The sequence below is a fragment of the Lissotriton vulgaris genome, chromosome 6 (genome assembly GCF_964263255.1).
Source record: "Lissotriton vulgaris chromosome 6, aLisVul1.2, whole genome shotgun sequence".
Lineage (NCBI taxonomy): Eukaryota > Metazoa > Chordata > Amphibia > Caudata > Salamandridae > Lissotriton > Lissotriton vulgaris.
Window position 1 is genome coordinate 1290783746 of NC_141694.1, and position 27168 is coordinate 1290810913.

Here is a 27168-nt window from a genome sequence, read left to right on the forward strand (position 1 = left end):
ATCCCCTGGTCAAGAATTTATAAAGAACAAATGGAGGAGTATTACCCGATGAGGGAGATGAAGGCTTTTCCAAACTTGGAATCACTGTTCCTTTGTTAGGAAACCCCTCACTCACCACCTAGTGGTGACTTGCTTCATCATCGGGGCCCACCCAAGTGGCCTAGCGTCACTTGGGTGTGCTTCAACACCTGAGTTACAGTGGAGCAGGTAGTGAGGTGTGGGTTGCAAACAAAAAAGTGTGAGTGTTAAAATTGTCCTGGTTAATGCTTTGTATAGATTTTAATAAAAAAGTAACTGGACAATATTAAAAAGTATAGGTGAAATACTGGGAGGGGAGTTACGACCTACGTATCTCTGCTATGTGTTGGTCAACATGTTTCTACCATATGGGGTGATCCCCGGTATTCTTCAGGACCAAAACAAGGAAGTGGGAGGTGTGGGTCCCCTAAAAGACGCACCCTGTCCTAAATCCTTGGTCATCCAGATGAAAAAATGTTCCTCTAGAATATAGGGTGCCAACAAAAACTGGAGTAATACTCTAGTTGGACTTCAGCGAGCAGGGGGTAGGTGCTTCACTCGTTGCAACATATTAGTTGGTAGTCATGAAGAAAGGCTGATCACCTACGTCTACGTCTACCGAGCGGCGGAAAGTAGACGTAGGTGATCAGCCTTTCTTCATGACTACCAACTAATATGTTGCAACGAGTGAAGCACCTACCCCCTGCTCGCTGAAGTCCAACTAGAGTATTACTCCAGTTTTTGTTGGCACCCTATATTCTAGGAGTGTCTTCCCAGAGGAACATTTTTTCATCTGGATGACCAAGGATTTAGGACAGGGTGCGTCTTTTAGGGGACCCACACCTCCCACTTCCTTGTTTTGGTCCTGAAGAATACCGGGGATCACCCCATATGGTAGAAACATGTTGACCAACACATAGCAGAGATACGTAGGTCGTAACTCCCCTCCCAGTATCTCACCTATACTTTTTAATATTGTCCAGTTACTTTTTTATTAAAATCTATGCAAAGCATTAACCAGGACAATTTTAACACTCACACTTTTTTGTTTGCAACCCACACCTCACTACCTGCTCCACTGTAACTCAGGTGTTGAAGCACACCCAAGTGACGCTAGGCCACTTGGGTGGGCCCCGATGATGAAGCAAGTCACCACTAGGTGGTGAGTGAGGGGTTTACTAACAAAGGAACAGTGATTCCAAGTTTGGAAAAGCCTTCATCTCCCTCATCGGGTAATACTCCTCCATTTGTTCTGAATATATTTATATCATAATAAATGCCATTACTAGAGGTGCGTCAACTCCAGATACATGGCATGGGGCTGAAATCATCCCCATATATAAAAAGGGAAATCGCACTAGCCCAAGCAACTATAGGCCGATAAGCCTAATTGACACCCTACAGAAAATTGTGGCTAGACTTGTGCTAGGTAGGGTTAATGAATGGGTTATAGATCAAAATATATTATCGGCCTATCAAGCGGGTTTCAGACCCCACGTCGCACCATAGACCAAGTCTTTGGATTTATGATGATATATTGGAATACAGTGATTCTTGCAGGGGGGACTCTCTATGCAGCCTTTGTCGATCTAAAATCAGCTTTCGACTTAGTGCCACACCATAAGTTATGGGCCACGCTAAAGGAGGCTGGGCTGCCGCCTGAAATCCTAGGTTTTATTATCAAACTGCATGAGGCGAATTACACCCAGTTTAGGTGGGGACAGCAGGGCGAACTAACTGATTGCTTCCCAGTCAACAAGGGAGTACGGCGGGTGTGTGTCCTTGCCCCTACCCTATTCTCCCTGTTCATAAACAAGGTTGTCAGTTACTACACTAATTTCCCAACCGATGCACCAACTCAAGCCGGTTTAAGGGCTTCCATTTTAATGTTTGCTAACAATACTTTAATCTCATCTAAAACTTGAGCGGGTCTGCAACGTGCCCTAGACAGATTTAATGATTTGATTTTTGCAATGACCATGACCTAATAGTAAACGTGGACAAAACAAAGTACATGGTGTGGCATAAACATAAATCCCTTAAAGGTAGAGCTTGATTGAACAATGCATCTTTGGAACAAACTGATACCTTTACTTTCTTAGGTGTGACTATGGGTAGATAGATGAACTGGATACCACAGCTAGATGTTCTAGTATTAAGGCAAAACTAGTTAGCAGGTGCCTTATTAAAAGAACACCGACTTTCAACTACTAAACTGGTGGGCCCAGCTCTATCAATCTACAATGGGGAAATCAGAGCTTCAATAATATATGGCGCCGAACTCTGGGGGTTTTAAAACCTATTTCCCCTAGTTAGGGCTCAAAATAAGTTCCTGAGATCAATCAATCAATCAATCATGGCATTTATATCGCGCACTACTCACCCGGAAGGGTCTCAAGGCGCGTGGGGAGGGGGGTCTGCTACTGCTCGAACAGCCAGGTCTCGAGCTGTTTCCTGAAGGCGAGGTGGCCCTGGGTCAGTCGCAGGTGGACGGGCAGGGAGTTCCATGTCTTAGCCGCTAGGTAGGAGAAGGATCTTCCTCCGGCGGTGGCTCTCTGGATGCGAGGAACGACGGCGAGGGCGAGGTTCGCTGATCGCAGCTGACGGGTGGGCGTGTAGAAGGTCAGGAGGTCGTTGAGGTACCTAGGGCCCAGGTCATGGAGGGATTTGTGTGCGTGGGTGAGGAGTCTGAACGTGATCCTCTTGTTGACAGGGAGCCAGTGTAGGTCTCTCAGGTGGCTCGAGATGTGGCTGCGTCGGGGGACGTCCAGGATGAGTCGGGCGGAGGCGTTCTGGATGCGCTGGAGTCTCTTCTGAAGCTTGGCTGTTGTTCCGGCGTAGAGGGTGTTTCCATAGTCCAGTCTGCTGGTGATGAGGGCCTGGGTGACCGTCTTCCTTGTCTCGGTGGGAATCCATTGGAAGATCTTGTGGAGCATGCGGAGTGTGTGGAAGCAAGATGAGAAGACGGCGTTGACTTGCCTGGTCATCGAAAGGGAGGAGTCCAGGATGATGCCCAAATCATTGACTGCCCTCCCACAATCCACCCCAATTAAGTCTCTGCTATTAGATTTAGGCTGTACTTCTTTGGACGAGGTGGCAGGATTCAGACCCCTAGCTTACTGGAGGAGGCAATGGACCACTCCAGAATTGGAAACCTATGCACAGACTCTAATGTACATTAGGAATGCTGACTTGTCTTCAAAAATTAAATGGCTTAAGAAGCTCAAGTGCAATTTGTATGACATGGGGCTCAGACACCTGTGGGAGGATCCGATAGGGAATTCATTTCCCAGCAAAAATCACTACAAAGCGCTTTACTGGGATATGGTCATCAAGCAGACAAGCAGACCCTCTCGGTGGTGGACAGTAACACGCTCACAGGTATCTTTATGGAACACAAGTTTGTAGTAAAGGGAGAGGCCTACTGGAACCTTATTACGAATTCTGGCAACAGGAAATTATATCACCAAATCAGAGTGGGCACTCTTCTGTTAAGATTGTTTTAGGCAAAGTGGATCAATGCCCCAGACACTAACTGCCCCTTGTGTTTATCCCAGGAAGAGTCGGTTAGTCATGTATTGTTTGTGTGTCCGGCCTAAGGTAGCCCCCGTAGCAAGTGGCTCAAACCGCTTTGCTCCAATCTAGGTTTCTTTAACTTAGGGCGCTTCTTTTATGATTAGTATTTTATGGTATTTTCAGCAGGGATTTTTACATATCCTGTATTGTTTTATGTTCTAAAGTCCTTGGTCTTTTTGCCATTTGACCGATGGCATTAGTCTTTAGTAGGATAAACTGGTATTATGGTGTTTGTTCTTTGTTGAGCAGCCTGCGCCTACTGTGTTGATTGTCATTTTTCTACACAGTTAGTGCTAGTATAACTCTTAATAATTGTTAAATTTCTCTTATTCAGGTTAGGTGTGGTTGGATCATCAATTAACTTAAGATTGTGTGTTGCTGTGGATGCCTTCTATGTAAGGTTGGTTTGCTTTTTCTCCTGGTTAAATATTTTCAGGGGAATTTGCAGAGTTTCTGAGCCTGCTTCCACACCGTCCTCGGTTTGGGCTGCAGCTTTGGGTAGTAGGACTGCTTATCTGCAGTCCGTCCTACCACCTATAACCAAGAAAAGGGAAACCTCTGTTTTTTGTAGCACCTGTTATTAGACCATTCTGGGCACGAAAAGTCCCAAACATTGAAGTTGCACATGAGATTCTCTTAACTTTGCTGCTTTTTAGCTGTGTGCTCTTGGAGTTGAGGTTCAATAAAGTCAGTATGGGAAGTAAAGGTAAGCCCACCCTAGTCAAGAAGGAGTAAGACTACAACAAGAAGAGTAACATGATTCCAAAAAAGAGAAAAGGCTAGGTCTACTTCAGGTGGGCGGGCCACCAAGCGGGCACTTTCTCTCGTACATCAGTCCCTGAAGACATCACCTCATGCTATAAGTAACAGTCGAAAAAGTAAAGCAGCTCTGATTGGAGTCAGGGTGTCCTGGCGAGACAATATGGAGAAATTTCTTCACCGGTGATAAGCCAATAACAAGGCTGCCAAAACTCTCCATACATTCTGTGGCAGGCGGGACAGTAAAGTCCGAGTAAAGCTCCGAGTTAGGGGGACATACATCTCAGAGCGTAAGGGGGGTGCAGATGGATATAGTAAATAGCAGGAAAGTAAATGCAGGGGATGAAATAATTCAGAAAGGTTACACCTATATTTGGCTTGAGAATCCCAAAATATGTCTAAGGACAGTGCAAATAAAGGCTTGATAGCACAAGCCAAAATGGTGAATCAAATGACTGTAAGCAGCAGTTTAGTGACAGGAGTTACGTACCCAACCAAGACACTCAATCAGTTTGGTTCAATCTCTGAAGTCATCAATGTGTGCACGGAACACCAGTCACAGATCATTTGAATTTTGTATTTTATTGTATTGACATTTTTTATTGAGTATAAAAACAAGAAGGCAATAAGATTGGTAATAAATAGATAACAGAATCTGTCAAAGTCAAAAGTAGCAAGCCCAATGTTTAAGAAGCTATCTCAAGTCTCATGATAGTGTTCCTTCAATTCATTGACTAGCTTCTGCCTTAGACTGCTTTGCAGTTTTAATCCAAGCTTAGAATTGTCTTTTTTAGAGGCTGTTCACAATTTGTGGCATTAAATAACATTATTTTAATACTAAATTTATATTGATTTTTACTTCTGCTAGGGACATTGCCTTCTTTAATGCGAGTAAATGTGTGAGATGCTATAGAAGAGTGAGTGCGGCAGATGCATGGGGTTTTTCTGGTTTGGAAGCTGGCCTTAAGCCTGGCAGTCACAGATGGAGACGAACGAAGGCCTCTCTCAGCTATGGAGACCAGACTGTCTACTGATTGGTCCTTTTGAGACACAGCTACTAGCTTCAACGTTTTGTCCCTGAAGTAGTGTACCTACAGAGTTCAGAAACCAACACACACAGTCAAGTTAAAAGGATGTCAACAAGACCTTCTCCACCTTCATCTGCTTGCCTTCACTAGCCTGTTTGAGGCTAGATGTCCTAACAACCTGGTGGCAGGTGGGAGTCGGTTCCATGATGTCTCTTGTTGGAGGAGTTATGGATTGGTTGAGCATTCATTTAACTTGCTTCCGTATAAACATTTTCCCCTGGACTTCTCTCTTCCTGTGAAGACTGAAGCAACATGTATGAACATGTGAACAAAATATTGACCTAAGCACAAACATCCTTTTTTTGTTTTTATTGGTGATAGTGATCTGGAAATGTGAGGTAATATGACAGTGCTATATATATTTTTTTTAAACTGAAATAGTGTTTTGATTGCTATGCATTTCTCACTCACTTCAACGGTCAAGAAGGAACTTAGCCATATTTGTAAATGTTAAGTGATACGTCCTTAAAAGTGCCAGGTAACATATGTGACAGTGCTTGAGAAAACGTAAAGCTAAACTTTCTTTTTTATAGCCGGCAAAAGCCAGTCAACAGGAGTGGGATTGAAAAAAAAGCGCAGCAGCCATAGTTTAATTGATAAAAGGGATAAGGCTTCCGCCAGACAAGCAAGTGCTGTTGAAACCCACACAGCAGCAGAAGACTTCATTTCTGAGAATGGTTTAGATACGCATCAGGTAACATTTGAATACATCAATAAAATAATATTTAAACTATGTCATACTCCTAATTCAGTTGTCTCAGGATAGCCACATAGTGTATGAGACGTCCTCTCTTTCACTGATCAAGTCTTGTTCTGTTCCTATGAATGAATATAAATGTCATTTGCAGTCCTTTGTAATAGATTTTGGTCTGCAAAAGACTGTTTTGATCATGTCCAATGAAAATAGTCTTTTATTAGTCAGTGTCTGAGATGGCATCTGAAGCCATATGTTTAATGGCTCTGATTGTTTTATTAGATTTATAGATCTTTAATGTGACCATAGTGGCATGCAATATTTAATCTTCATTTCTGATAGATACATCTGCCAGTGGATTCCTCACCTTGTGAATATCCCCCTGCGTCAGCAACGTTCGGAAAATTATTTTGTAGCACAACGGCGTGGACGACGTCATAGGAGCACGGCATTGCGTGCGACTCCGACTGATGTCACCGACCCGTTATTAGGCCTACGTCGGCATGATGACATCAGTTCCCTTTTTTCTGCGTTGTCGACACAAACGGTTTCTTGGGATCTTCTATTGTATGGATAGTAACTTTGTTACTATTGTGAACTTTTATTCTGTATCTGTAGGAGTGCTGTCTTCTGTCGAAGATGTCATTGAAGAAGACAGGATTTAAGCCATGCGACTCGTGTGCCAGGATGATGTCCATTACCGATCCACATGGTGACTGTTTGTGGTGTCTGGGCTCGGATCACGATGTCAAGGGTTGTCGTTCCTGTTCGAAGATGAATCCAAAGGCTCTTCGATAACGGGTGGCGAAGCTCCTTCTTGCCAAAATTAAGGGTAAGGATGCCAAAAGGACTTCGAGGTCAAGATCAAAAATATCGAAGACGAGGTCGAGGTCGGAGTCGGCTTCGAAGCCGGCTTTGGGTTCCTCGAAGAAGAAGCATAAGAGGAAGAAACACAGTTTGAGACACCATTCGGGCAGGGAGTCGGACTCGAAAAAGAAGTCATCATCTTGAAGACATCATAAGGGCATGATATCTCCCTCTCCAGCTCGTAAGCCTGAAGGTGAGGCCTCGCCTTTACAGTCTCGGGAGCCGACACCAAATTCGGAATCGAATCCGTTTCCAGATCCGTACCAGTCTTCGGTGCATGAAGAAGAGGAAGTTGAAGCTCCTCAGGTTTCGGCGACTCCGGTTCACCAGCCCGAGGAACAAGAGGAGTCGAATCCGGTACAGCCTCCTCAGGAGCAACTGGTGGGTTTGTACCCTCAGTTTCCTGGTCCAGGTCAGGACACTTCGCAATTTCTAAATGCCATATATGGCGTATATGCGAGGGCAATGTACCCCTCTGGTGCACCGGCTGGTCCCATGGGTCCATTGTCTTTTAATCTGGGCTGTCTCAAGCTTATGCTCTGTCGCCTTCCTTGCCGTTTATGCCAGCGCCGATTCCACCGTGGCATAGCTAGGCTCCACCGAGGTCATCCACTCCGTACACGGCATCGCCGCCGCCGGAGCGACCTCGGGATCAAGAACGAGGTTCGACGCCGGTTCCAGCTTCTCATTCTAGTGCGGCTCCAGCTCCTCGTTCGACGCCGGCCCGACTCTGTCGGAGTCGTTACCGGATCCAACGACGTCGGTTCGGATCGAGTGGTCGAGGCATAGAGCGCAGCGCCTTACGGAGGAGAGAAATTATGAGGAACCTGAGGTTGAAGAAGGCGAACTTCAGGATCAGGAGCATTACTTCGAAGAGCTGCAGGATGCAAGTGGTTTGGACCTTTCTCCCGAATGGGAGTTACCTGTTGTGTCTGATACACCTTCAAAGAATGCGGCTCCTTACCATGTGGTAATTAAGAAAGCTGCAGAACTCTTAAATTTGACTTTACCATCTGTGGAGTTCAAGTCTAACATCCTTACTGAGCTTCTCCAATTTCCGTCCTCTGTGGTTGAGCCAACTCTACCATTTACTGAGGCACTTACTGAGCCTATATTAGAAGTCTGGAAGAGGCCTCTTACTGCTCCTGCGGTGTCAAAATCAGTTGCTTGGCGCTATAGGGTGGCAACTGGAGATCCTGAATTCTTGTCTATTCATCCTCTTCTTGAGAGTTTGGTGGTCCAAGCTGCTTGTTCAAAGAAATCGGTTCAAAGAAAAGACTCTAAAAAGCAAGCTCAAAAGGCGTTTTCGTTAAGTAGTATAGTATGGTAAATCCACGAATGCTACTTGTCTGCTAGGCAGATATGTTCATGCTTTGATGGACACAGTGAAGCAGCTATCATCTTAGCTTCCTGAGGAGGATAGGAAGAACTTTAGTGAAGTGATATCTGACACGCAGGTTGCAGCTTGTCAGGTCATACAAAGTGGTATGGACACAGCGGATTCAGTGGCTAGGATCATGGGGTCTTCAATTGCCACTAGAAGAGCTGCTTGGTTAAAGACTTCCGAGTTTTCAGCTGATGTCCAGGCTGCTCTGATGGATTTGCCTTTTGACGGCACAGGCCTTTTCGGAAAGAAAGCTGATGCTGCCTTGGAAAGGTTTAACGATAGCAGAGCGACAGCAAGATCTCTCGGTCTGCAGACTAGAGGCTCTTTCACCAGGAAGTACAAGGGTTTTGGAAGGTCTACTTTTCGTACCTATAAGCAGAACCAGCAGCAGCAGCAGCAGCAACAAAATCCTTTGTATAAGTCCTACAGTGGTAGACAAAGGGGTCGTCCTCGTGGACGTCAAGTCTCCTCCTTCTCCACTTCCTCCTCTTATACCCACCCCCCACCTACAACAGCAAAGCAGCCCTAGATCCGCCATTCCAGATCATGTGGGTCCTGTAGGGGGTCGGCTTACTTATTTTCTATGGGATTGGGAATCGGTTACATCAGATCTTTGGGTTCTCAATCTCGCAGAGAATGGGTATGCTCTTCCCTTTCAGGAATTCCCTCCCAATTACCCTCCTTGCCAGGGTTTTTGCTCGGAGGACCACCTGTTGCTCCTTCAGGAAGAGGTACAGGTACTGTTAAGAAAGGGTGCGATAGAGGTGGATCCAGAGCAGGAAAGGGGTCATGGGTGCTACTCCCGGTATTTCCTGATCCCCAAGAAGGATGGCAGACTTCGTCCAATCCTGGATCCCAGGATCTTGAACCTTTACCTGAAGCAGGAGAAGTTCAAGATGCTCACCCTTGCACACGTTCTTCAGGCGCTGCTGGAAGAGGACTGGATGGTGTCAATCGACTTGCAGGATGCATATTTGCACATCCCAATCCTGAAGTCGCACAGGAAGTATCTCCGTTTTACGGTGGGCTCGCAACACTACCAGTTTGCGGTCCTTCCGTTTGGTCTTACTACTGCGCCTCGATTCTTCACCAAGGTGATGGCTGTGGTGGCTGCACATCTCAGAAGGTTAGGGATTCCGGTATTCCCTTATCTGGACGACTGGCTGATCAAAGCAGAGTCTCCGGAGATAGTGCTCCATCATTTGCAAGAGACAACTCAGTTGTTACACAGGCTGGGTTTTTCGATAAATGTACTCAAATCTCACCTGGTGCCCTCCCAGCGCAACCTGTTCATAGGTGCGTTACTGGATGCAACAGTGGGTCGTGCATCCCCTCCTCCTCAAAGGATTCGCAACATACACGAGTTGATTCCTTTATTTTTCAATGGAGCGGTCATTCCAGTCCTGAAGGTCCTTCGCCTGCTTGGTCTGATGCTTCCTGCATTCTGTCGGTCAACAATGCACGCTGGCACATGAGGGCACTCCAGTGGTGCCTCCGCAGGCAGTGGTATCAACACAACCGATATTCGGGAGTCTGTGAGGATCTCCAGAGAAACTGCAGTGGATCTGACTTGGTGGGGAGTGGAAGGCAACCTGTCTCAAGGGAAGCCCTTTCGTCTGCCTCCAGCTGTGGCCACAGTGATAACGGATGCATCCACTCTAGGGTGAGTGCTCATCTGGGGGATCTGGAGGTCAAGGGTCTTTGGTCTCCAGAGGAAAAGTTGCTTCACATCAACCTTCTGGAATTGCGAGCGATACGTTTGGCTCTCAAGTCCTTCCCCCCTTCCCTTCGCGGTCGGTTGGTTCAAGTCCTGACGGACAACACCACCGCGATGTGGTATGTCAACAAACAGGGAGGAGTAGGGTCACAGTGTCTCTGCAGAGAGGCTCTGCGTCTCTGGTCCTGGGTTCAGGACCATCGGATTTGTCTGATGGCAAATCAACTGGCCGGAGTTCTGAACGTACGTGCAGACAGTCTCAGTCGGCAGTTCTCAGCCGACCACGAGTGGAGGCTCCATCCGGAGGTAGTTCGTCATGTCTTTCGGATGTGGGGAACTCCTCAGGTGGACCTGTTTGCCACTCGTGAGAATGCTCACTGCCTGTCATTCTGCAGTCTTCAGTATCGGATGCAGGGAGCTTTGAGGGACGCGTTTCAGTTGAGTTGGGACTCTCAACTCCTCTACGCGTTTCCTCGGGTTCTGAGGAAGATTCGCCAAGACCGGGCCCAAGTTATTTTGATCGCCCCGGATTGGCCAAGAAGGGTGCGGTACACAGATCTTCTCCACCTCCCCTTGTGTCCTCCGCTCTGTCTCCCTTACAGGGCAAACCTCCTCTCCCAGATGGAAGGGCAGGTTCTACACCCCCACCTCCAGACCTTACACCTTCATGCCTGGAGATTGAACGGGGCAACCTGAAATCCTTTTCTCTCCCACCTGATCTGGTGGATGTCATTTTGTCGGCTAGGCGTGACTCCACCAAGTCCATCTATTCATATAGGTGGTCTAAATTTGTATCCTGGTGTGGAGAGAATTCTGTTAATCCTTTGAGAGCTTGATTGTCAGAAATACTTCAATTTGCTCTTTCATTGGCACAGCAGGGTTTTGCTGTAGCTACGGTAAAAGGTTATTTATCAGCGTTATCAGCTTTTATGTGTTTACCGGATCAACCATCTTTGTTTAAATCTCCTGTTGTATTGAGATTTTTAAAGGGTTTAACAAATAAGTTTCCTCCTACTCCCTTTATTGTTCCCCAATGGGACTTGAACCTGGTTCTTACATATTTAATGGGTTCTCCATTTGAACCTTTACACAGGTGTCCTTTGAGACTTTAGTCTTATAAGACGGTTTTTCTTGTTGCAATTACCTCAGCAAGGAGGCTAAGCGAGCTTCAAGCTCTTAACTTAAAGCCCCCATTCTTGACCATTCATGCTTGAACGAATGGTTCTTAGGACCAAGGCTGCTTTTCTGCCTAAGGTGGTTACTCCATTCCATTCAGGACAGTCTATTACCCTCCCTACCTTCTATCCTCCCCCTAACCCTTCCAAGGAGGAGGAGCGTCTTCACCGTCTGGACCCTAAGAGGGCGGTGAGCTTTTACCTTGATAGAACAAAAGACTATCGAGTGGATGACCAGCTCTTTGCGGGATTTGCTGGCTGCATGAAAGGAAAAGCTGTGCACAAGCGTACGCTTTCAAGATGGATAATACTATGCATCAACATCTGCTACTCCCTGGCGGGTAAGGAACCTCCAGAGGGTATAAGGGCTCATTCTACTAGAGCAAAGTCATCAACTTCTGCTTTGTCTAGAGGTGTTCCTGCGGAGGACATTTTTAGAGCAGCGACATAGGCCTCCTTCCACACTTTTGCAAAGCATTACTGCTTGGATAGCGAGGTGAGGAGGTATGGCCATTTTGTGCGCTCTTTCCTGCAAGATTTTCTGGTATAGGAGAGTGGACACCCTCCTCCGGGAGTGGGGACTGCTGTGGGACTCTATTCACAAGGTGAGGAATCCACTGGCAGATGCATCTATCAGAATAACAAGTTACTTACCTTCGGTAACGCTTTTTCTGGTAGATACAGTATCTGCCTGTGGATTCCTCACATGCCCACCCGCCTCCCCGTTGTCCACTCTTCTATACCTGTATTTATGTATTTTATGTATATTTATTTTTATATATATATATTGGGTTTTTCATACCTTGGCTACGGACTGTGTGTGTGTATTTTTGAATTGTTTCTACTATGTACATGTCGGCTTGACTACGGCAACATCCTTTACCTGGGTTCAAATCAAGCCGTCACCAAACGACTGCAACTTGCCCAGAATGCGGCCGCAAGATTGCTTTGCAATATCCCTAAAAAATCTAGTGTGTCCAAACACCTAATTGACCTTCACTGGCTCAGGGTGGAAAACCGCATTAGGTACAAAGCCCTGAGCTACATGTTCAAGATTAAATCTGGCACCGCACCAAAGTATCTGCTCTCTCTTGCAACCCCTTACCTTCCTGCCAGAGAATTGCGCTCTCAGACTTCGGCACTTTTTACAACCCCGAGATTCAAACTAGCGAGAATGGGAGGGAGATCATTCTCGGTACTAGGGCCCACTCTTTGGAACAAGCTCCCGCTTCACATCCGCAAGGAAGACAACTATGCCAGATTTAGAAAGAATCTGAAGACCTGGCTCTTCTGTAAATAATTCCTACTTGTTTACCAATTGTCTCCTACCTGTGTCTGACCTGTCATCGGCGCCGGGAAACCCTTTTTGGGTAGCTGTGCGCCATACAAATTTAAAAAATAAAATAAATAAAAATAAAATGTACATTGTATATGTGTATATCTACTGTCATTGGTCCATCTGGGTGCCTCGAAGGCACGGAAAAAAGGGCGGAACTGATGTTATCACGCCGACGTAGGCTTAATAAGGGGTCGGTGACGTCAGTCGGAGTCGCGCGCGATGCCGTGCTCCTATGACGTCGTCCACACCGGCGTGCTACAAAAGAATTTTCCGAACCTTGCTGACGCAGGGGGATATTCACAAGGTGAGGAATCCACAGGCAGATACTGTATCTACCAGAAAAAGCGTTACCGAAGGTAAGTAACTTGTTCTTCTCTGCCTCTCCCCCTCCTTTCACTTTTTTTGATCGCTTTATGGCTCTTGTAGGAAAACTATGGACATAAAGTCCTAGGTCCTGAATCTCAGAATCAAAATTTATTACACTTTCGTTTGACTGAATGAAAGTAAAAAGTTAATAAAGCCTATGAAAATATGTATGAATCTTACATCTTAAAAACAGCACTGCTGCTTTTACCAAACGAATACGATCACGCCTTAAATTGGGTTTAATGTTTTTTGCCTCCCCATGAGTCAGTGCTGGACATATGAACAAATATTTGGGAGATCTTGGAGTGCATTTCAACAAAATGAACAAACTTGATCTTGCTCTTCCAAACCCTACCATTCCCCTAAATGTGAAGCATGGAGAAGCCCTTCACTTTAAAAGCATTTTTCATTTTACTTTGGAAGGCCCTTTGGTTGTGGAATCCCTGACAGGTCAGGAGAAAATAAATCAGTTATTGATCTGATGAATTGTAAATCCTTAATATTATCCATATTAATGGCCTGATTTAGGCTTTGGCGGACAGTACTCCATCCACAAGGGGGGAGGAGGATATTACCTCTCCCAACCTGATGGACTGCTGTTTGCCAAATTTAGAGATGACCTCCGGCCTGTGATCATCCCTGTACCTTGAAAGGAACAACCATCACGATGGTTACCTTCAGGTACAAAAACTTTGGTGAACTGCTGCCATTGTTTTCTACAGCTGTTCCACATACTTTAAAACATATATATATATGGTTAGGATTATTTTGTATAGGGAATTCGCAACATTCTATTGGGAATAACTTTGGCGCCGGTTGAGGAATCTGCCTGAAATTGTCCTCAAATTTGCCTCACGGCGCTCCGCTCCTTCCTTGAAAGTTTGGGGGGATTCATCATGCCGGGGCCGAGATAAAAGGGGGGTCCCAAAACGTGTTTTCCCTATGTTAATTTCCATAGGGCGGTCGAACTCACTTTTAGCCTGAACGGCTGAATGGATTTCCACCAAACTTGGCAAAATTGTAGGGACTGGTAGCCCGATGTGCCTTTGCTATGTCTCAAGATATGTGCTCCAGTGGATTTTGAGTAATTTGGTTAAAAAAATATATATCTATAAGCGCGCCCCGGGGCGCGTACCAGCGCACTACGCGATTCGCGTGCGGAAAGCTGATTGGCTCTCCGGAGTCTGTCAACATTCCAAACAGCAGCCACCATCTTGTTCTCGGTAGGATCGAGACACAAGAGGTGGAAAAAACAAAGGGGGAAATGACCAAAAGGGGGCAGGGTAGACCCCCCTGACCCTCTAGGTTTGATGTGGGGGCCATAAAAGGGCCCCGCTGGGCAAAAAAAATAAAACAAAAATTCGATATGCGCGGGGGGAGCGCCCGGTACGCGCACCAGGGAGCGTACCGGGGAGCGTACCGGGGAGCGTACCATGGGGAACAAAGAATGACACCGTTTTTAAAAAATTTAGCCTTTTTTTTATAAATTGGAGGTAGTTCTAAAAAGACTGTTTTTTTTCTTCTTTTTGTTGTTTTATATTTTATTATTGTTTTTTGAACATTTTGTACTTTTATTGGCTTTTATGAACAATTTTATATTTTTTTTTGTTATTTTTATGGGGAGAAACAAAAAACAGGGAATTGTAAACGGCTCAACTGTAGCAAAAAAAATCAGGAAAAAATTAAGGTTTTTTGGGGCAATTGTGGTTGTCACCAGCACGGTTGATGAGTTTTATGCTTATGTAATTGTTTTATCACAAAATATACAACTGATTTTGTATTGTCCAAACTGGGGTTGTATGTTTGGGACCATCTCCCTTGTCTCTGGAACCTATGGAGTGGGTTGCTTTCTTTTGGAGGTGCGGGGTGAAGATTGGGGAGGGTTTCTGGCCAGTTCTCGGACCTCTGCCGCAGCATAGTTGTTAGGGTGCCGGCGTTGCATGTGGCGAATCATGGTGTTATTGCCAAAAGAGTACTTTTTGTTAGGGTTCCCCCTTTAAAGTTCAGTGCCACAGATTAGGCAAGTAACCCTTGGCGCATTTACTTTTTTGAGGTCCTTTGAGATTGAAAAAAACTCCCAGATAATGTGCTGCTTTGGCCTATATGGGATATTATCTTCTGGCAGGAACGTCCTCCTCTCCGCTTCCTTCATCTCCTCCTCTTCTTCATTTCCATCACTGTGGTGTTGTGGTGGTCCTCTTGGTGGTTGTGGTGGTGGTGGTGGCTGAGATGCTCCTGCTGCTGCTGCTACTGAAGCCATTTCTGAGTACAAATTAGCAATAGCTCTGGAAACAGGTCTTCCTCACTCGAAGTACAAAGTGAGAATGAGGAAAAAAGGTGGGGGATTCCATCATTAGGAAAAAAAACCTGTCTTGAACCAATGAAAAGTGTTATTTTCAGGTCACATGACCAGGGCTTTCATCATTTGGAAACCAAAATTGTCCTGAACCAATAAAAAGTGTTATTTTTAGGTCACATGACCCGACGCGCTTACGCTACGCGCCCCGGGGCGCGTCGCGTAAGCGCTTGTAATAATCCAGGAAAAGTTGGCTTTAAAAGTAGATTTATTGTTCAGCACAGCATCAAGTCCTAGTACAGCAGTGTCCAGGTTACAACTGACAAACAGTACAGAATGCTGGGCCCGATTCACAGAATGAACTTAAGACTCAATCCTAAACTTACTACTATTTTGGTATTCACAGAATGCACTTACTACTTTTGGCATTCACAGAATGAACTTACTACTTTCGGTATTCACAGAAGTTAGGATTTTGTCTTAAGTCTGTCTTAAGTCTGTCTTAAGTCTGTCTTAAGTTTGTCTTAAGTTTGTCTTAAGACAAACCTAAGAAAAAATCCTAACTTCTGTAAATACCAAAAGTAGTAAGCTCATTCTGTGAATGCCAAAAGAAGTAAGTACATTCTGTGAATACCAAAATAGTAGTAAGTTTAGGATTGAGTCTTAAGTTCATTCTGTGAATCGGGCCGGCTGTGTTAGGAAAGCACTGTTCAGAACAAACAACATGAGAAGAAACATAACATGGCACATGCAGTTAAAGGGAAAGGTTACAGAATACATGAAGCTTCAGCTATACCGAATACAACATATCTCCCTCATTAAATGAATCAACAAAATACATATTATACTAAGTACTATACAAAATCCTGTAAAGTAGTGGGTCTTCTTCTGACACTGAAATTTTCTTTGACTCTTGAGGGGTCATTTTCGACCAACACCAGCAAGGGAGAGGAAACGGCAGAGTCCCACAGCACCTTACCCTATTTGAAAAACAGAGCCCACCGAGCGCCGTGAGGGAAACGGCAAGCAGGACCCAGACCACAATCCCCAGGTGCCCCGGTGGCAGAGGCGCACCTGGGATGTCACTGCTAAGCATGGGCGGAAAATCCGTTCCGCTCGCGGATTTTGCGGAACTTACACCGCACGCCGCAAAATTGTATCACCAAGAAAAAAAAATCCACTGCGTGCGAATTTGCGGATTTTCGGTAAATTCGCGAGCGTTCGCGGATTGCGAATTTACCGAAAATCCGCAAATTCGCACGCTGGGTATTTTTTTTCTTGGTGATACAATTTTGCGGCGTGCGGTGTAAGTTCGCAATTGCGAACATGTAGGTGCGGCGGGAAGCAACAATCTCGCACTCGCGAAATTACAAAAATTGCAATTCTGCACAAGAAATCTATTAGCAAGCAGCATAGACCTTCTGAAAATGATGATTTGTATCAGAATAACTCCTCAGGTTGACATTTGCCTGCACTTCCTTGGATTTGAGGCCTTTTGATTTTCTTTGGATAACTTTTGGATTAGAAATCAACTTTCTCATATAAGCTTGTTTGGGGCATTACAGTTGCTGTAATGCTGTTCTGCAGAAAAACGAGTTTTGCAATAGTGAAAGCATTCAGCAGGTTCAAAAGTTCAAACTTATCATTAGTAACTATTCCCTGTAGTGCTTCCTGACAAGGGCCCCCCCAGAGTTCAGTTGCTAGTTGCTACAACTGTATGACCCTGCTCTGACCCTCACAGCAGGCTCATAGAATAGCTACAAGTAGGCCACAAAGGTCCTGGAAAAGAAAATTGCACTGCAACAGAAAGCAAATTACAGATAAGGAAGCAGGTGCCAGACTGGAATTTTAAAACAGTGACACATTAATAAATCAACCCCAAATTAATTCATGTCAGTTGAAGCAGGCAGGTGTGCTTGCTTTTCCCCCCCATAATCTACAGTGATGATGAACCAGAGGGTGCATTGATGTACCAGAGGGTGGCATGGGTGAAACAGAGGGTGGCAGGGGTGAAACAGAGGGTGCTGGGAACCTGTGATGATGAACCAGACGTAGAAACAACATAATTGTGACCGTTGCGAGCCGACATGTAAGGTCGCAATTGCGAACTGGTACAAAACCCTCGCGAACTGGCAGAAATCCTTGCGAACTGGCAGAAATCCTTGCGAACACAAAAAAAAATCTGCAAATTCGCGAGAATTCGCGGATTTTGCGGATTGCGAGTTCGCAAATTCGCAAAATTCGCGAACACCAGATTGGCAAAATTCGCCCATGCTTAGTCACTGCCTGCGCAAGGAGGCGCCTACAAACATCGGAACACCTCCTGTCCCCACGGGACGCGCACGGGACCGCCGGGCTAAGCCCGGGCAAAGGCGGGCCCTCTACGGCCCTCAGAGGCCAGAGGAGGACGGGACGGGCCACCCCACCTGACTTTTTCCAAGGAGGAGGTATAGAGACGCTTTTTACTATTTGACTTGCACTGTACTGCTTACTGTCGCTTTTTGGAGTTTTGCTTATTAATCATGTCCATCTGAGAGGAGCTTAATGCCCTGTGTGGCACCAAGTATGTCCCGGATGTATCATCCCCCCCTATTATGGGCAGTGACTCTGACAACTTAAACGGCACTCCGCGGGACGCACCTCTACCTTTAAATAAAGACCAATCTCAAGCCAATGCACTGCCGCGGGGTATTAATACCAAAAGGAAGCATGATGGGGAAAATGTCAATGAGAACCAACCTAAAATTCAAAAATTGTGCTCCAGCCTTACATCATCCCCCTCTAACCCAATCACATCATCGGTGGATAAGGCTGTGGATAGAATAGATGACCCTGTATCGTCCCTCCAACTGACTTTACTGGCTCAGTTCGAGCAAATGTTAATATCTGCCATATCACCTCTGGTTATAAAAATTAAAGACCTGGGGGACAGGCTGACTAGCATTGAAAAAACAATTAAAAGGAATTCTCCACCAACCAATAAAATAGTAATATCTATTTGCCCTAATCCTCCCATCAACCCCGAAAAGTCTAAGGCTATTATGTGTAAGAAAGCCCAACCTCAATTACCGCCTCTTAATACACCTACCTCAGCTGGCCCTAAAGTAATATTAAATCCCGCGTTAATAACTCACACAGTGGCCAGAGCCGCTCTAGAAAGAACGTCACGTATTAATTTACCTCCCGAAGCCACCCCATATGTGACTGTCCTCTCTGGGGTCCCCGTACTCAGCCAGGGTAAACACGAAACTCACCATGACCTGCTAAATAAGGTTATTTTTTGGCTACAGAACAACAGACCTTTGCCACCTGATCTAGATGGTGGAATCCTGAGCGTCAGGAGGGTGGGGTGGCTAGGTACGCTGCCCAAAGACACTTCGGGGGACCTGGTGTTAATTAAATTTAAGAATAGGAACATCGTCCCCTACCTACGATTTTGCCAGCCCAAAGAAGGAGATGGCCCCATTTGCATTTGGGACTTGCATGATTTTTACCCGAGCTTCCTACACATTCCGTTACGAAGACCACAGGCAAAGAAATACAACTCCTGGAGAAGGGGATCTTGTGCACCTTGCACCACTAACCCTCTAGCCTCTAATAGATTTGAACCTCTGTTTAAAAATTGAATTTTGGGAGAACCAACTGCAAAGAGGCAACTCACGAGTTTTAGCTCAATTGACACGGTAGTATGTAACTAATAAGTAAACTGCTGACATAGGTTTGCCTGATGTTCTTCCCCTGAACCTTAAGCTATTTTGTGACACTGTATGCATGACCCTTTTTGTTTTTTAGAGATATCCTACTTGATAACGAAATGTTTTACATAGATTAGATGATCCGTCACATCTATGCAATCCTGTTTTAATAGTTGATATTAACCTTGTAATGAAATGTTAAGGTATCTATTATTGTATTGCTGCTGGTTTTATGATTTTTTAAACCAAAAATCGAATAAAGCTAATCTGAGTCTGAGTCTGAGTCTGACTCTTGATGCTACTCAGTCAGAAGAAGAACTCAAATCAATTCCACCATTGGAATTGTCATACTGGCTAAGATTATCTTGGAACTGAAACTGCATATTATTTTGAGTAGGACATTTTGCAACCTTGCTCAAATTCCAGACCTTGCCATCTTGAGTGATGATTGAATTACTGAAAACTCTTTTAACCTGAATAGGTCTACTATACTTACTCATACCTTTACTGACTAAGAAAGGTTTCCGAATTCCAACCCAATCACCCACTCACAAACTGTGCTCCCTTGTTTTCCACCTATTATTGTACCACATAGCTGACTTACTCTGTTTACCACTAACTCTATTCGCAACACTTTGGATATCAACCTCATCTTCTCCCAGATTTTTACATTTTTCCTTAAACCACCAGGGACATATGTTTGACGCAGGATCCCTACCTTTAAGTAACTTGAAAGGACTAACTTCCGTGGTGGTATGAGGAGTTATGCGATAGGTCCAAAGCTTTTCCCTAAGTACATTCAACCAATTACCCTTCTCCTTAATGGCATCAGTAACAAAACTCTTCAAAACTCGGTTAAAGCGTTCAACCTGTCTGTTCTCATGCGGTTCATAAAGAGATGTCCGAATGTGCTTGATATTGCAGTTTTGCAGGAAAGATTTCATTTCAGATTAAACCAACTGTACACCATTGTCCAAAACTAGCACAGACGGACAACCTTCCCTTGCAAAAACTTCCTTAAGAAAAGCAATAACGACCTCAGAAGTCACCTTAGCTACAAATTTCACCTCTGGCCATTTAGAATGATAGTCGATCATAACTAAGGCAAAACGTGAGGCTTCAGGTAAAATATGAAAGGGGCCTGAAATATCAAAAGCTATTTTGTTCCAAGGAAACTCAGGCCACTTTACAGTTTTAAGAGGTGGAATATACAATTTTAACATTTTATCCTTGGCACAACACTCGCTACATTCCCTAACTGTGCGGTCAATATACCTGTCCATCCCTGGTCACCAAAAATTCAACCTTATTAAACGCTTCATGGCTGAAATTCCAGGATGAGTTTTGTGCGCTAACGTAAGAATCAACTCCTGTACACCCACTGGCGGAATGCATTTTCCAGATTTGAAATTCAAATCACCTTCACAACACAGCTCATCAGCTACATTATAAAAAGGAAGCAAATCATCCCTGACACTGGTTTTATTGGGCCAGCCCTTAAAAAGATAACTCTTTAACATTCCAAATTTCTCATCCTCATCTTGACATTTCATCCAGAACTGTTCAGTGATGTCCTGATACTGAGGAGAGACAACATCAGATAAATTCAAAACAAAATCAATTTCGCTGATACTGTTGACTTTGTCTTCCTGACTTTGACAAGGAAGGCGTGATAGGCAGTCAGCAGTAATATTTTTTTTCAAAGGAATATATTCCACCGTAAAACTATATTCTTGTAACTTCGATGCCAACTGTGCAATCCTTGCTGTGGAATTCCAACCACCGCCAACCGATAAAATATGTACAAGCGGCTTGTGGTCGGTTCTCAAGATAAACTTGCTGCCCCAAATGTAAATTCTATAATGTTGAATGGACAACACACAGGAGAGCAGTTCACGTTCAATAACGGCATACCTGCGCTCCGTCTCACTCAACGTCCTAGAAGAAAAAGCCACATTCCATTCCATAACACCATCCGTCTGAGATAACACACAACCCAAACCATACAAACTTGCGTCAGTGATGATAATACATTTCTTGCCCATTCTAAAAGGTTTCAAAGTAGGTGAATTTACAATATCATGTTTAATTTCAGTACATGCTTTTTCTTGTTCAGCTTCCCAAATAAATTCATTACTCTGCCTCAATAATCTTCTCAATGGCTCCATTTTAGTAGCAAAATTCACTACAAATTTGCTGTAATATTCGCACATGCCCGAAAAGGACAGCAGTTGTTCCGTATTGTTTGGGGCTGGAGCACTGAGTATGGCCTCAACATTCGATTTCTTAGGAATTAAACCTTCCCCAGATAATGTATGGCCCAAATACTCAACAAATTTTCTAAACAGTTTGCACTTGTGTGCTTTGAGAGTGAGACCATATTTCTCTAATCTGCTACAAACCTCATTTAAGTGTGAAGCATGTTCCTCTTCATTTTTTGAAAAAATCAAGATGTCATCCTGAAAACACTTTACAAACAAATCAAGGTCTCTGAAGATTTGGACCATAACGCGTTGAAAAACGGAGGCAGCCGATGCCAAACCAAAAGGCATTCTTTTGTATTGAAACAGACCCATGGGAGTGATAAACGCTGTATACTTTTTTGAATCTTCCGTAAACTCAATTTGGTGGCACGCAGACCTAAGATCCAAAGTGGAAAAGATCTGCGCACCATCGAAAAGAGAAACAAGCTCGTTGTTAGGCAGGGGATGACAATCAATAATAATATTGGAATTAAGTGCTCTCAAATCAATGCAAACTCTCAATTTTTGATCGGGTTTCCGCACCAAAACAATGGGCGAAACTCATTCGGAAGACTCAATGGGTTCTATGATATTGTCTTTTAGCAAATCATTCAACATTTCTTTTAGTTCATCTCTAACATTTAGAGGGACCCCTCTTAGTTTCTGTTTGACAGGAAGTGCTCCTTCCTTCAACACAATCCTATGTGAAAAGTTTTCTAATTTCCCTAACCGCTCAGAGAAAACTTTGTTGAACTTGTTGCTCCAAAATGAAATATCATTTTACCCTCCATCACTTGAACAAATAGCGTTTATCATTTCCTGCTCACTGCAAAGAGAGATGGTATCCTTGGCCCTAGGATTTAATGTGATGCCAAGCTCCCATTGGTCATGCCAGCTCAGAACATTGACTCCCTTTACAGCAATGTATAACTTGATAAAAGCTGATCTTCCTCTAAAACTTAGCGGTACTTTTAAAAATCCCTCAATGTCAATCTTATTCCCATTGAAACCTTCTGCAAAAATATCTGATGGTTGCAAAGTAGATATGTCACACACAGTATAGTCCATGGAGGCCCAGAGTCCACCATAAGTTCAATTTCAACAGTAAAAACATGAAAAACACATTTGGGAGATTTCTTACTGGTTACAACAATACTCCCACTTTGGACAATAGAAACCACATAACCACGGTCAAGGTCAAGATCTTGTTTAACTTCATCAACCATATTAATGGAAGATACTTTAGCAGATGTATGTGATTGTCCTGCTCGTGATTGGGCATTTCAACATTTTTCTCTACATACATTACTAAAATGTCCAATTCTTCCACAAATATTACATGTTTTGTTCAAAGCAGGACAACCTTGAAAAGAAGCAATGTGAGCTTTGTTTCCACATCTATAACATGACACAGAACTATTAGAAAAATCAGTTTTTCTGTAATTGGAACTATATGAGTTTTTCGTTCTTACTTGAGTAGGAATATAATTTTTGGTTTCTACTTTGGGCTTAACAAGACATACTTCTTCTTCGGTATTATTTTTACAAATGTTGGAACTTTGTTTAACAACAATATCCATCCATTTTTCTGACATCTCAGTGGATTTAGCAATAGCAATAGTTTCTTCCAAATTGGGGTACCTATACACCACAACTTATCCTGAACTTTCTTGTTCTTAACATGAACAATAATCTGATCACGGATCATTTCATCGACATGGCTCCAAAATTACAATGTAAAGTTAGAGCTCTTAAAGCCGTGAGAAAATCATCAAAAGATTCCTCTTGTTTTTGTGCCCTGGTATAAAATTTGAAAAGGTTCAAAGCAATGTTAGCTGTGGGCTTGAACCTTTTTTCTAGTCTACCAAGAGCCTCAGTGTAAACATTCAAAGTATCACCACTACCAGTGGGAACAGATAATTGAGGTAAAGTTCTAAAAATATCTTGTCCTTCGGACCCTAAACAATGCAGTAAAATACTTTTTTTCTCTCTGCTCCCATACGCTCTCCATCTATAGCTCTCATATCATTGAAAAACTCCTCTTTCCATCTTGACCAAGGCATGGGAGGATCACCCTTAACTTGCAAAAACTTAGCAGGAGGGTCAAACTGCATTGCAATAGTGAAGAAAAATAATTTACAGTAGACTTAAATGAGCAACAATATAAAGCAATTAAAGAAATTAAAAGTACAATAAAAGGAATGTAAAAACAAAAATTTAAGTTAATATGTGTAAATGAAATTTCAGTAAATATGTGTAAATGAGATGAACAGAAATGTACTTGTTGGAATAAGGAAATGAAATACCAAAGTCTTTAAAGGATCAGGCTGGAGCTCCTCAGATCTTGAAGTTCGTGTGACCAAAAATGCATTAAAATAAACAAAACAAATATAAAAATGAGAAATAAAACTGTGAATTGTGAAAGAAAGAAACGCTGCTCTGAAATAGTAGAAGAAAAGTACAAGCGCTGCTTAAAAACAAGATGTTCGGCTCAAACAGCGAGAAACTCCGGTGAAATCGTTGCTATGAAACGAAAATAAACAAAATGGTGGCACGTAGCGTGACGCGCGCACGTCACGTGACGATTCTTGGAAATGCGCGGTGACGTTTAGAAGAAGATTCCGCTTGCAGTGCGCAGAGACCAAATTCTGCCCAGAGTGCGCAATGATCCAAACTCCGATCCGAAAATATGAGGTTTCCGTCCTCTCAGTCCTCCACACGGTCCGGTGATGACGCTCGCTCGCTAACTTCTGAGAAGAAACATAGTCTCCCAGGCTCCACACACCTGAAGAGGAATGAGAGCACACGCTGAGTTACAGTTGCCAGGCACCAGAACAACAGGTGGTTGTCAAGTAGGTAAGACGCTGTGACGTGTTGAATGGAATCACGCTGTTGAGTGTCTTAAAAGATGCAAGCAATGACAAAATAAGTCAAAAAGGATTTAAAGTGTTTCAAATAAGTAAAGTCTTCGTGGAAGCAATTTCCAAGTGAAATGATAGATAAAGAGTTCCTTTTCCATATGAAGAGCCAAAAAAAAATAAGATGAAAATATCCAAGTAAATACAAAATTGCAGTAATGGGTCCAAACTCCGCTCCTGTGCTGAAGATGGCTGGAGCAGGGTTGTCCTCGTCACCAAAATATGTAATAATCCAGGAAAAGTTGGCTTTAAAAGTAGATTTATTGTTCAGCACAGCATCAAGTCCTAGTACAGCAGTGTCCAAGTTACAACTGACAAACAGTACAGAATGCTGTGTGAGGAAAGCTCTGTTCAGAACAAAGAACATGAGAAGAAACATAACATGGCACATGCAGTTAAAGGGAAAGGTTACAGAATACATGAAGCTTCAGCTATACAGAATACAACAGTGCGTCGGATGGTTACGTAGCGCGATCGTATGCGCTCGAGTGCTTCCGGGTGCACTTACGCCATGCGTATCACGCGGACGCGGCTACGCGATACGTCACAATGATGTTTTCGTTCGTGGCAATAGCGCTAACGGGACGCTCACCGTTACGCGCCCCGGAGCGCGCCGCAAGACTGCGATTACCGGTGCGCTCACCAGGAAGCGCACGGGAGCGCTCCAGGGCAAAAAAAACAAATAACCATGAACAATATACATAAAAAAAATAGTATTACATAAATATACAATATAGGATTCATTATAAAAAATATTACATTTCATAGCTATAGAAATTTGATATTAAAAAACCTTTGAAATTCACTGAAAAAAGCATAGGTTTGAGGCCCTATATATACTTAGGAATTAGCATTTAAAAAACCTATGAAATTCACTGAATAAAACATAGGTTTAACACCAGTTATAGTTAGGAATTAGCATTTAAAAAACCTATGAAATTCACTGAAAAAACCATAGGTTTCACACCAGTTATAGTTAGGAATGTGCATTTGAAAAACCCATTAAATTGGGGGTGTGGCTTTGAAGGCGAAGATGGCGGACATGGCTCTGTAGAGCTCCCGCCGGCCCGCTACTTCTCCGCCTAAATTATCCTGGCCCCGAAACCTTCATTCCCCGTGCAGAGGTTGCGGAGACTTCTGGTGACCGGGGGCGCCTTCTGGTGTGGTTTCTGGGGCCCTGGACCGTGCCTTGGAGCTGCTGTTGGTGGCGGCGCCCTCCGGGCCTGCTTGCCGTGTGGTGAGCTGGGGTCTCAATTTTTGCCTCGCCCGCCTGCTGGTTCTGGGCGCCCGGCGGTCTGCTTGCATCCGAGCCCGATTGACTGCTACTGGGTCGCCGGAGGAGGGACGACGGAACATCCTGCCGCTTGCGAACCCGGCGGAGCTGCTGGGGGCCGCGGGGCGGCGACCCTGTGAAGAGGACTTCGCGGACCTGGAGGCGGTTCGGATCCCCCCGGACTGCCGGTGACGGTGTGGTAACGGAGCCGGCGGTGTCTTGCCGGCGAGAGGAGGGAGCGCCCCGCCCGGTTTGTGGACAGCGGTGGGCCCTGTGGTGAGGCCCTGAGGAGTACTGATCCGGCGGATTGGCTGTGCCCTTGGTTTCCGCCGAATTGGCGACGTGGACGGCAGCGTATCGGCGCCCGTCTAGCCCCCTTGACTCTGGGCCCGAGGTTGGTGGCTGCTACGCCCCGGAGGAGCGGCTTTGCCTGGTTGCCGCGGCCTCGGGGCCCAATTGTGCCTGCTCATCGGCGGCGGCGGGTGGACGGTGGAGGTGGCTGGCGTGGACCGGCGGAGACCTGGGACGGTAGGGTGGTGTGCTGGCCGCTGCTTTTGCTACTGGAGCCCGGTGTGCCTGCTGGTTGGAACTTGGCGTGGTGCTGGCAGGTGGGTGAGGCGCAGTGCCTGGCGGGACCCGGATACCCCGGTCTTGGCCCGAGTGGCGGCTAATATTGGTGTGTGGTGCCGAGAACTCCTCTCCGGGCGTGAGTCGACCCGCCGCAACTGCCGGAGTCATGACTAGAGGCGGGGGTGGCACGGGTGCCACCAAACAGGGGCCCATCGACAAGTTCACTGGCCCCGGAGGAGGCGCGGGGACGGCCGGGGGTGGCCAGAGTGATGGACCGGACAACGCGGCTCTGATGGCGGCCATCACGCAGTCCCGTGACATGTTGGATGCGAAGATTGGCGCGGTCGGTGCCGATGTAATGCTGCTGCGCCAAGATCTCCGCAACACGGTCGCCCGCATCACGGTGACCGAGACCAGGGTCGCAGAGGTGGAAGGCGACGTTGGCACCCTTAAAAAGAAGGTGGCGGACATGGAGAGGATTCAGAAGGGCCTGGCGCTTCGCGTGGAGGATGCAGAGGGGCGGGCACGACGGAATAACCTGCGCTTTGTCGGTTTTCCGGAGGATTGCGAGAAGGGACCCATGGATGCCTCCTGGCACAGTGGTTGGAGAGCTGGCTTCCTCCGGACACCTTGTCGCGCTGCTTTGTGGTGGAGCGCGAACATAGAGCCCTGACGCAGAAGCCACCGGCGGGGGAACGGCCTCGGCCGATCATTGCCAAAATCCGGAACTTTCATGACAGAGATGTCATACTCCGGGAAGCACGGCTCAAAGAGACATTGCTGTTCGATAACCACAAAATCATGATCTTCCCGGACTACACCAAGCAGGTCCAGCAGCAGCGACACTCCTTCCTGGCGGCAAAGGCCAAGTTGCGTGGCCTAAAAATCCAATACTCGCTGCTGTATCCGGCGCGTCTCTGGGTGATTTTCAATTCCAAGACCCACTTCTTCGACTCTCCGGAGGCCGTCTTCCAGTGGACGGATGAGACGGTCAAGATCCGACCGAAAGCCCAGCCGGGGCTGAGCTCCGGACCCTCGCGCAGTTCATCCCAGGAGAGGGGCGACCCCGCCGGTAAAGGGAACCGTCATCGGAAGTCCCGCTCAAGACGGAGGTCCTTGTCCCGAGACCCCCTTTTGGGGGACACACAGCCCGACACGGATCAATCTGGCAAGGAATCCTGATCATC

The 27168-nt window shown here is 45.3% G+C and overlaps 1 protein-coding gene across 1 annotated transcript in view; it reads left to right on the plus strand.

Annotated features, from left to right (window-relative positions):
* The window catches only part of ADGB (androglobin), a 1363241-nt gene that overhangs the window by 1028775 nt on the left and 307298 nt on the right, over positions 1-27168 (plus strand). Inside the window, exon 28 of the mRNA XM_086927423.1 lies at positions 5975-6135. Coding sequence (XP_086783549.1) covers positions 5975-6135 — 161 coding nt within the window. The remainder of the gene's footprint in view (positions 1-5974; positions 6136-27168) is intronic.